At 47.6% G+C, this 10,495-nt stretch overlaps 2 protein-coding genes across 2 annotated transcripts in view; both read left to right on the top strand.

Moving 5' to 3' along the window:
- The window catches only part of LOC123232120 (caseinolytic mitochondrial matrix peptidase proteolytic subunit), an 11,652-nt gene extending 5,213 nt beyond the window's left edge, over positions 1-6,439 (top strand). The window contains exons 3-7 of the mRNA XM_044658478.1: positions 1,910-1,981; positions 2,079-2,175; positions 2,845-3,032; positions 5,164-5,269; positions 5,987-6,439. Of these exons, the coding sequence (XP_044514413.1) occupies positions 1,910-1,981; positions 2,079-2,175; positions 2,845-3,032; positions 5,164-5,269; positions 5,987-6,144 (621 nt within the window). The 3' untranslated portion in view covers positions 6,145-6,439. The remainder of the gene's footprint in view (positions 1-1,909; positions 1,982-2,078; positions 2,176-2,844; positions 3,033-5,163; positions 5,270-5,986) is intronic.
- A 1,448-nt stretch (positions 6,440-7,887) lies between these two features.
- ALKBH7 (alkB homolog 7) lies at positions 7,888-10,295 on the top strand. The gene is made up of 4 exons (XM_044658477.1): positions 7,888-8,133; positions 9,006-9,179; positions 9,684-9,808; positions 10,017-10,295. Exons 1-4 carry the CDS (start codon positions 7,918-7,920, stop codon positions 10,156-10,158), a joined length of 657 nt encoding a protein of 218 aa, XP_044514412.1. The 5' UTR covers positions 7,888-7,917; the 3' UTR covers positions 10,159-10,295.
- The last annotated feature ends 200 nt before the right edge of the window (positions 10,296-10,495 follow it).

The raw sequence follows: 10,495 nt of genomic DNA, 5'->3' as shown, positions 1-10,495 counted from the left end.
CCCCCCCTCAGCGGCCGCTGCAGTTGCACTCCTGGACTAGCGTAGCCCTTAGGAGCTTGCATGGGACCCCGACGTGGGCGCGGCCCCTCATCCCCATCGTGGTGGAGCAAACGGTAGGACGCCCCTTACACCATCCGCTACCGTCCCCTACAATTCCATTGCCTTTTCCCCCTCCCCCGCCCCCGAACGGCCCCTGCACCCCCACCCCCGTTCTTGACCACCTCTTTAATGCCCATTTGTATCCCATCGTTCTGATTCCATTCCGATCTGCCTTCTCCCCTCATCCAACCTGTATATTTGTATGTGTGTGTGTACATACGTGTATATATATATATATATATATATATGTGTGTGTGTGTGTTTATTTGTATGAATAAATAAATCTTTACCTTCTTTGTATCAATTCTAAGGCAGAAGAGTAATAAGAGCTAGGCAATTGAGGTTAAGTGACTTGTCCAGGGTCAAAAAGCTAGGAAGTTTCTGAGGTCAGATTTGAACCTAGGAACTCCTCTCTCTAGGACACTGGCTCTCTATCCAAAGTCACCTAACTGCCTTTTGAATACATATTTATTAAGCACCTACAATGTTCTAGGATTCAAGTACAAAGAATGAAAGGATCTCCTTATATAATAAAAGCCAAGTATAGGCAAAACTCTGTACATTATTTTTAACTTATTTAATCTTCAAAACCACCCCAGGAGATAGCTCCCCATTTTAGAGTTGAGGAAACTGAGGCAGACAAATGACTTGTCCCGTGGTCATACCACCTCTGAAGCTTTATTTGAAATCAGGGCTTCCTGACTCCAGGACTCACTAGCCATTGTGCTACTTGGCTACTTCAAGCCCTATATAGGACTTTAAAAGCCAAATTGAGAAGTTTATATTTGATTTTAGAAGAGATTTTATTGTTGTTCAGTCATTTTCAGTGGTGTCTGAGAGTTTTAAATCTCATTTGGAGTTTTCTTGGCAAAGATACTAGAGCCGTTTGCCATTTTCTTCTCCAGCTCACTTTACTGATGAGAAAATTGAGGCAAACAGAGTTAAATGATTTATTTAGAAGCAGCTTGGTGGCACAGCAAATAAGAGAACTCCATCCCCGAAGTCAGGAGGTCAAGCGTGACCTCAGACACTCACTAGTTGTGTGACCCTGGGCAAGTCACTTAATCCTGTTTGCCTCAGTTTCCTCATCTATAAAGTGAGTTGGAGAAGAAAATGGCAAACCACTCCAATATCTTTGCCAAGAAAACTCCAAATGGGATCTAAAACTGTCAGACACCACTGAAATAACTGAACAACAATAGGGTCACATAGTATCTGATGCCAGATTTGAACTCAATCCTGCCTTCAGGCGTGGCACTCTGTCCACTATCCCTTCCTCCCCCTTAGAGATAATAACCACTGGAATTATTTGAGTAGTAGAATATCAAGGTCAGATCTGTACTTAAGGAAAATTAGTTTGGCAGCATTGCATAGAATGAACTGGAGAGGAGAGACCAATTATGAGATTGTCTCAAATACTTTAGTCAGAAAGGACCCAAATGGCCCTAATCAGTTAGGAACTGTGAATAGAGAACTGGACCTGTAGTCAGGAAGACCTGATTTTAAATGTGACCCCAGACACTTACTGTATGACCCTGGATAAGTCATTAAATTACTGTTTGCCTCAGTTTTCTCTTTCTGCACAGTGTCTGGCACATAGTAGGCATATGTTTATTCCTTTCCTCTCTTTGACCCAACATTGCTACCCCTTGTATCTCACTTGTCCCTCATTGTCCCACTTTCTTGCTTCTTTACCACTTTGCCCCATTCTTCTACCTCTGCCCTGTTCCTTTCTATCCCTTTCTCCACCCCAGTGTCCTCACCCTTTTTAACTCCTTCCCCCCAACTCCACTCTGCTCTTCACATGTAGGGCCGGGGAGAAAGGGCCTATGACATCTACTCTCGCCTGCTCCGAGAACGGATCATCTGTGTTATGGGACCTGTGAGTATGATTTCTGCTGCCCCATCCCTTTACCTAACTCATAGTTTCTTCCTGGAGTTAACCTTTCGTCCTGCTTCTTTCTCCTCCCTGTGCCCAGATTGATGACAGTTTAGCCAGTTTAGTCATTGCCCAGCTGCTTTTCCTTCAGTCCGAAAGTAACAAGAAACCCATCCACATGTACATCAATAGCCCTGGTGAGTAGAACTGCCCTTCTCACCCCGCCACCCCTACCAAGGTCCCCTGATAATGTGAAGAGCTGGAAGGGACCACAGAGATGATTTTACAGATGAGGAAAGGAATTTGCCAAAGCTATCTTAGGCAATATGATTAGTGGAAAGAGTATTGGAATTAGAATGAGAAAAGCTGGGTTTCAGGCTTGGCTTCACTAGTTGATGACTTTGTGTTCTTGGCTAATTCAGTTTCTGGTCTCTAAAATGAGAGGGTAGAATGTCCAAGAAGTTCCATGAAGGAGCGGAGCCTCATTGGTATTGTCAATGAACCAACGAGGTGACTTAGCCCCCAACTTCTGGCTGGGGAGATCCTGTACATAATGGCAAGACAGGCAGTGCAACTGTTGATAGGGCTTGGGCTCGGCTATGAATAAGGAACCCCTGCAGGCTCATTAGAAGTCCAGGATGAGTGAGAGGAAAGATTGAGCCTGTTTGGACAGAGGACCTGGAGGGGGTTGTGTGAGAAGGACATGGGCAAGGGCAGGTTCCTCAACCTTGATAGTTCAGCCTGCACTATGTTGGGTTGGGGAACTCAAAGCCAGGGGCATGAATTAACTTTGGTTAGTGATTGAAGGGTGGCTTGGGGTAGGAATGGAAACCTGCCCTCATCCTGTCTTTTTGTCTTTGTGGCAGGGGGCATTGTAACTTCCGGCCTGGCTATCTATGATACCATGCAGTACATCCTGAATCCGGTCAGCACTTGGTGTGTGGGCCAGGCAGCTAGTATGGGCTCCCTGCTGCTGGCAGCTGGCTGCCCTGGTATGCGCCACTCTCTACCCAATTCCCGAATCATGATCCACCAGCCGTCTGGAGGGGCCCGGGTGAGCTGCCACTCTCTTATCCCCACTTTCTTTCTCACACCTTTACCCATTCTTCCCCTTAACTGCTATTCCTTGTGTCTTAATTTGACCCTCATTACTCTCTCCCCCTGCTACTTGCCTGTTCTCATCTGTAAGGATTAAAAATGATAAAGGCTGATATTATGAGGAAAACTAATATTTTATTTGGGCCCATTTTGATAGAATAAAATCGGACCACGCGCCTAGCTAAGATCTCTTCAAACTCCCCTGCCAGTCTATACCTTCTATCTCCTTTCGCTGCTTCATAGGAAGAGATCCCTCAGGTAGCAAAGAGAGAAGTCAAACGCCCTTCCCAATATTTAAAGCTGGCAGGCTTTACCTTGAAGACTTCATCCAAAACAGGAAACCCATCGGATCATGGAAAATGTAGTTTCAAAGTCCCCCACATGTTCACAGGAAGTTTGTCGAATACTTTTAAATGGGACCCCCAGAATTCCAAATAACACACATCCCCCTCATTCTCCCCCAGGCTCCTAAGACCCTGCCTCCTTTAAATTCCCTGCCTCCTCACTCTTTCTTGCCCTCCCTCCATCCCCCCTCAAATCCTACCCGGAACCCTTGATCCTTCCTTCTCATCCTCTGCTCCTTTTCTCCCTATGCCCCTGCACAGTGGAATCTTGCATTCAGATTTTGCAGTTTATAAATTGGTTTCTTAGCCATAGTTATAGCAACTTTCATTTATGTAGCACTTTGAGATATATAAAGCAGTTTCTATTTCTTAACAGTCTTAAAGTTACTAAGTAACATAATGACACCTTCATTATACAGATTAGGTAGAATACTGAGGCTCCAGAACCAATGTCCCTTGACTTTTATGTCAGTTTTATTTAGGAGATAAACTTCTGGAGTGGGAAGGAGTAGAGTAGAATGTTCCAAGAGAGACCCCACCTTGTACATCCTTCCACCTCCTTTAAAATCATTCTTTTTTTTTTTTTTTTTTTTAAAGCCTTACCATTTGTCTTAGAACTGATACCAGTTCTAAGGCAGAACAAAGGTGAGGGCTAGGCAGTTGGGGTGAAATGACTTGCCTGGGGTCACACAGATAGGAAGTGTGTGAGGTCATATGTGAACTGAGACATGAACTGTCCTTAAATTCATCAACTCAGATGCCATCACTTCTATCCATGGAGCCTTTCCTGATCTTCCCAGTTGGTAAAGAGGTATCTTCTACCTCTCCAAGTCTCTCATTGCACTTTGCATTTTATATTTTCCTTATGCTTTTGAATAATATGTATCATAGGGTTAGACAATAGAATGTGATTCCATTTGTATAGGGAACTCTCGGGTATGGAAATTTCCTCTCCCAGCGCAGATCATAATTCTCTGTGACTTAGAACCTTAGAGAGCTGTCTAGAACAGAAATAACAAACACACAAGTCCATACAACTCCCAAGAGATTAAAATGTAATTGAGAAATGGTTGACAGAATGTGCAATGGAATGTTGATGGATGGTTTCCTATATCAATCTGGCCTAGATCATTGAAAACTAAAGTGATTTGCATAGTATCCCACTAGTGTTTCAGAGACCTGCACCCAGATCTTCCTGACTCTGGGGGCTGGCTCTCTATCCTAATCATACATTATATCAAGGTTATAGGTTTGCATCTTGTCTCCCTACCAGCTGCCCAGAGATAAGGCTGTTTTATAGAAACCATGTGCCTTTCTTAGTTCATAGAAAGCAGCTTTATGTAGGGAAAGGTGATGGTTTTAGAATCGGGAATGACTAGGATTTGAGTTTTCTTCAGCATTTAGCGCAGCACCCAGCACATAGTACTTCATAAATGTTTATTGATTCTGACTCTCACAGTACTCTTATGACCCTGGGCTAGTTACTTCTCTTCCCCTCTGTGAATATCAATTTTATGATCTGTAAAGTGGGAACAATAATTCTTTACACCATGTCCCTCCCAGAAACGTGATGAAGGACTACTTCATAAATTTTAGACCATGCTATAATTGTGAGCCCTTATTAGGCACTTAATAAGTATTTGTTGAATTATTGACTGCAGGCTGGGCTCCCTGCAAGTTGGGAAGTGAGGTCTGTGGGGGCCGTCCCTGGCTGTTCATCCGGTCCCCTCCTCCCCCATCCAGGGACAAGCTACAGATATTGCCATTCAGGCTGAGGAGATCATGAAGCTGAAGAAGCAGCTCTATGGTATCTATGCTAAACACACAAAGCAGCCCCTGGATGTGATTGGTGAGTATGCCTCTGGCCTGGGCCTTTCTTCCTTTCCACCAGACCCTGTCCACTTAGCCTCCTGTTTAGCACTGGTCTAAATTCACTCACATTTTTATATTTCATTTTTAGAAGTTCACAAAATGAACTCACAGTAACCTTTTTAGATAGGAAATGTATTAGCCCTATTTTACAAATAAGGAAACTGCAGGCCCTACAAAGTAAAGTAATTTGTTAATAAGTGTCTGAGGCAAAATTAGAACCTAAGGCTCCTAAATTCCAAGTCCAGGCTCATTATGGCTATTTCCTCACTGAAGAAAATTAAAATTGTAGGTTTGTGGGGGCAGCTGGGTAGCTCAGTGGCTTGAGACCCAGGCCCAGAGATGGGAGGTCCTAGGTTCAAATCTGGCTTCTGACACTTCCCAGCTCTGTGACCCTGGGCAAGTCACTTGACCCCTATTGCCTACCCTTACCACTCTTCTGCCTTGGAGCCGATACACAGTATTGACTCCAAGACAGAAGGTAAGGGTTTAAATTAAAAAAAAATAAAATTGTAGGTTTGTGACCAAGCATACTCAGGCCTAAACTTTTTAAACTGCTGTCTCTGATTGGTCAAGTCTCTGATTGGTCAAGTGTCCTGGGTTCAGCTGACCGACCATTAGTGTTTGATGTCTAGGCCGTGACTCCACCAAATAGGAAACCTTTCTCCTCCATTGCCCTAACTCTCCCCTCTTCCAGAGGCTGCCATGGAAAGGGACCGATACATGAGTCCTATGGAAGCCCAGGAGTTTGGCATCTTGGACAAAGTGCTGGTACACCCCCCGCATGATGGAGAAGATGAGCCAGAACTGGTACAAAAGGACCCTGTGGCAGAACCTGCTCCAGCAGGGCCCTGAGGATGGATGAGCCTATTCTTCTGTGGACTGTGAGGATCATATCCCCCCAAAATGAATGATACCCTTTGTCTACACTGGCTCTCCCCTTCCCCTGACCTCTGCACTGTGCTGCTCTGTCCCAGGACTTTTGGTTGTAGCTTTAGATTTCAAGGGCCCATCTGGGGTTGAAGCAAAAGGAAGAGTACACTAAGTTGGGCTACTGTCCTTGAGCTGACTTGCCAGAGAGTGTCAATTTTAAATTAAAACTTTACTTTGGTCACCTTTTGATCACTACTGTCTTTCTCTTTTCTTCTTTACCCAGGGGGTGGAAAAAAGCCTTGGACTTTGCTTCATTGAATAAACATAGCAGCTGCGTGATTCTGGGAACTCACTAATTTCTCTCAACCTTAGTTTCCCCATCTGTAAAACGGGGATAATAGCACCTACAGTTCAGGGTTGTGGTGATGAAATGAGAACATGTACAGTACTTTGCAAAACCTTTGCCAGGACTGTAAAATGCGCTTATGTCACAATGCCTTCTATGTGACCTGAACTTCGTAGCCTATACCCCAGTACATACAATTTGAGTCCCAGTTCTCAAATAATGTGTATCTCAAATAATTTAAAATAATAAAGATACCAATCCTTTCACTACCTGCCTTACAAGGCTGTAGTGGAGAAAGTAACTCTTGACTATAATCCTACAGCCACTTTAAAGAGTACTAGATTAGAGGATGGACAGCATAGACGACTGGGCCTGAAGTCAGAAAGACTTCAAATCCAGCCTCGGACACACGCCAGCTGGGTGACCATGGGTAGGACACTTGACCTTGTTCACCCTCAGTTTCCTCATCCATAGAATGAACTAGCAAAGGGAATGGCAAACCACTCCCCAGTCTTTGCCAAGAAAACAGAGTCACAGATTTGGACATGACTGAAAGGACTTAACAACAAGATTAAAGATTAGAGGACTCCAAGGATTCAAATTATGGATCCATTGCCATCTAATGTGACCTTAAGCTAGTTTGTGCCCTGGGCCATTACACCAGCCTAGGCAAATGAGAGGGTTGTAGATAGAGCCTGAAGGATTGTTGATTCCTCAGATATGATAAGTGGCATGTTGCCTACTACCACATGACACTAAGTCTGTGAAGCCTGGGACTGGACAGTTAAGGGATTTATGTTAGAGGCCTTCCCCTACCTTTACCCCAGTGAGGGAAAGGCCCCAAGATTCTCTTGTAAAATGCCCGCCCACACCTAGTTTTGAAGCCCATTAGATTGCCCACGCTGGGCCCGATCTCCTTGGCTCCACGCCGTCCCGTGGAGCTGCTTGGCGGCTTCTTGGTGGGGAGTTGTAGGGGCCCCCTAATAACGGTTCAGGACCAGAGTGCACTAGCCCCCACACGCCCTCCACCTTTGAAAGTGATTTTATGACCAGGCGGTCTTGGCCCAGAGCCTAGAACTCTGGCCGGATGTGTTGTCACTCCTGCTGCAGGCTCCGCCCTCCGAGGTTTCCAGACCTTGGAGGTCTGTGGGACGAGGCTGGAGCCGCAGGTAAGCCAGGAGCTCTGACAGTTAACTACCTCGTGGTGTCCTCTTGAACTGGGAGGGGCGGGGCCTCATAAGCGCGAGCCAATGATGTGAGGCGGGGTAAGACACACATCGAGGGGGCGGGATCTGAAGCAGCCAATAGCATTAGGCTTCGGGCATGGCACAAGCCAATCGCCGAGGAGAAGAGACGGCCACTAGAGGGAGAGCCCGGGGTTGGCCCGACCTACCCCGGGTAGCTGAAGGATGGTGTGGGGTGGGCGGCGGGCCCTGGGGGCTTTGCGGGCCCCTGGAGCCTGGCCGGGCTGGTTGCGGGGATCGGGGCCCTCGGTGCTTCGCCGGCTGCGGGGTGCAGCTGTGGTGCGGCCGGGCTTCTTGAGCGCCGCAGAAGAGGAGACGCTGAGAAGGGAGCTAGACCCCGAGCTTCGGCGCCGCCGCTACGAGTACGATCACTGGGATGAGGTGAGTGAGGACAGCCGGGATCCCACACCTCACCCCCGGGTGCCGCTGCCGCCCTGCTGAGCACCCCAGCCCAGCTCCGCTGTGATCCCGCGCCCCACGGTGCTTTTTGCTCTGCCGTACCCTTGTCCGGCCCCCAGTGCTGGACTCTTCTAGTCCTTCTGTGCCTCAGTTTCGTCCAACCCTACCGCCCTCCGTACCCTTTGCCCCAGCCCAGCCACTGCAGGGCCCCTTCTGTCCCCACAGCCTCCCTCACATTCCAGTCCTCACGGCTCCATACTCTCCTCCAAGGTTCTTCTAGCCCTGTGGCCTTGTCCTCAGACCCTTCGCCGTTGTTCCTACCCTGCCAGCCACTCCAGGTTTCCCCATTCCTTCTGCCCCACTCCCTTACCCGGCCTTCTCTAGTCCCCTCAGGTCTCCTTTATACCCCCTGTCACCCAGCTGAGCCTCAGCCCCTTTAAGAAACCCCCATTCCTCTCAGCCTTGGCAGTCACTTCAACCCCAGAGTCCCTCAATTCAGTCATTTCTTCAGTCATTTGCCCAGCCCCTGAGCCTCCTCAGTCCCTCAATGCCCCCATTTCCTTGCTCTCCTCATTCTCAGCTGCCCTAGGTAGTATCAGAGCCATCTCTATTCCCAGTCCCTTTAGCAGTGCCTGGCACACAGCACCTGCTTAATATTAATATATATTGACTGACTGACTGAAAATCAGCTGATTTTTGGTGCCCCTCAATCCCACAACTTTACCTCCTAATTTGATTCTTTTCTCTCCCTCAGATCCCCGACTTTCTCCTCATTCATTCCCTCTGGTCCATTGGCATCAGAGTGACTTCCAGACTTTCTTGGACTAACCACTATTTCCTCATCATCTCTGCAGGCTATCCACGGCTTCCGTGAGACAGAAAAGTCACATTGGTCAGAGGCAAGCCAGGCCATTCTACAGCGGGTTCGGGCAGCTGCCTTCCCCCCAGCTCTGGCCCAGTTTCCAATGGTTCATGTCTTAGATCTCCACCAAAATGGCTACATCAAGCCCCATGTGGATAGTATCAAGGTGGGCAGGGGCCCCAGCCTGTGGGGTAAGGAAGAGGGATAAATGGCTTCCAGAGTAGCAGGAAAGGCCGGTCCTATGTGAGACCTGCCCTCCCCTGGACATGGTATCCTGGTATGATAGAAAAAGCCAAGATATCAGGCCTTTTCCTGCTCTCTTTTTGTGTGACTTCTGAGATGTAAACAAGCATTTATTCAGCACCTACAACAATGTGCCAGATGCCACTAATATCTACTTTTTATAGATACTATCTACTTTAATCCTCAACAACCCTGAGAAGTAGGTACTATTATTATTCCCATAATTATAGTTGAGGAAACTGAGGCCCAGGATCACATAGCTAGTGTCTGAGGCCAGATTTAAACTCAGGTCTTGCTGACTCCAGGCCCAGCTCTCTATTCGCTAATTGCCTCTTGGGCCTCAGTCTCCCCATCAGTGAAATGGAAGGGTCTCTAGGATCCTCCCAATCTCAGTTCTGACATTTTGTGGTTCTAATTCTCTGGCCAGTTCTGCGGCAGCATCATTGCAGGCCTCTCCTTGCTATCCCCCAGTGTCATGCGACTAGTTGACACGCAAGATCCTCAAGAATGGCTGGAGTTGCTTCTGGAACCCGGGTCCCTCTATATCCTCAGGTAGGAGGACCTTAGGACCAGAGCTCCTAGCAATGGGGTCTTGGGATGTATCTTAGACTCTTTGGGATTGACTTCATCCCTTGCCTAGCAGTCCTAGCCACTGGAATTATAATGTCATCTCTCCCAAGCAGTATATAGAGGACACCACGGTGAGTAGTGAGCCTGCCCCTCAGCTATTGACCCAAGCCTTTCTTCCCCTCCATACCAGGGGTCCTGCCCGATATGACTTCTCCCACCAGATCCTTCGAGATGAAGAGTCCTTCTTTGGCGAGCACCGAGTCCCTCGGGGCCGACGCATTTCTGTTATTTGCCGTTCCCTTCCTGAGGGGAAACCAGGGCCCCCCAACTAGATAACCTCAAGTTCCACAGCCACAGGGCTCGTGGTGGGGTGGGGCTGGGTTGAGGGCTTGTTTGTGCCCAGAGTTTTCTATAAAATATTTATGAATAAAGTTAGAGAAATGGTACTTGGCCCCTGGGCCTAGCTGATGTTGAACAAGAGAGAAGGGTACTCCCTCCCATCTGAGTGGCTGTTGCTGTCAGCCCTAAGGAAGAAAAGGGCAGAGGCTGGCACGCAGCACATAGCAGTCATAGCACTTGCCTTTTTATTGTGTTCCCCCATCCCCAAAGTCTTCCTAGCTTCCATCCTACCTACTCTGGAGAATGGGTCTAAACTCCCCTCAGGTTACC

This window comes from Gracilinanus agilis, chromosome 1 (assembly GCF_016433145.1).
Source record: "Gracilinanus agilis isolate LMUSP501 chromosome 1, AgileGrace, whole genome shotgun sequence".
In the NCBI taxonomy this organism is placed as follows: domain Eukaryota; kingdom Metazoa; phylum Chordata; class Mammalia; order Didelphimorphia; family Didelphidae; genus Gracilinanus; species Gracilinanus agilis.
Note: the sequence above shows the minus strand (reverse complement) of the source record. Positions and strands in the feature narration are given on the sequence as shown.

Excerpts from the sequence above, each read along its gene's own strand:
- ALKBH7 (XM_044658477.1), top strand. The coding sequence starts at position 7,918 with ATGGTGTGGGGTGGGCGGCGGGCCCTGGGGGCTTTGCGGGCCCCTGGA. Across the intron at positions 9,180-9,683 it reads CCCATGTGGATAGTATCAAG|TTCTGCGGCAGCATCATTGC; the intron begins GTGGGCAGGGGC and ends TTCTCTGGCCAG. Across the intron at positions 9,809-10,016 it reads GGGTCCCTCTATATCCTCAG|GGGTCCTGCCCGATATGACT; the intron begins GTAGGAGGACCT and ends CCTCCATACCAG.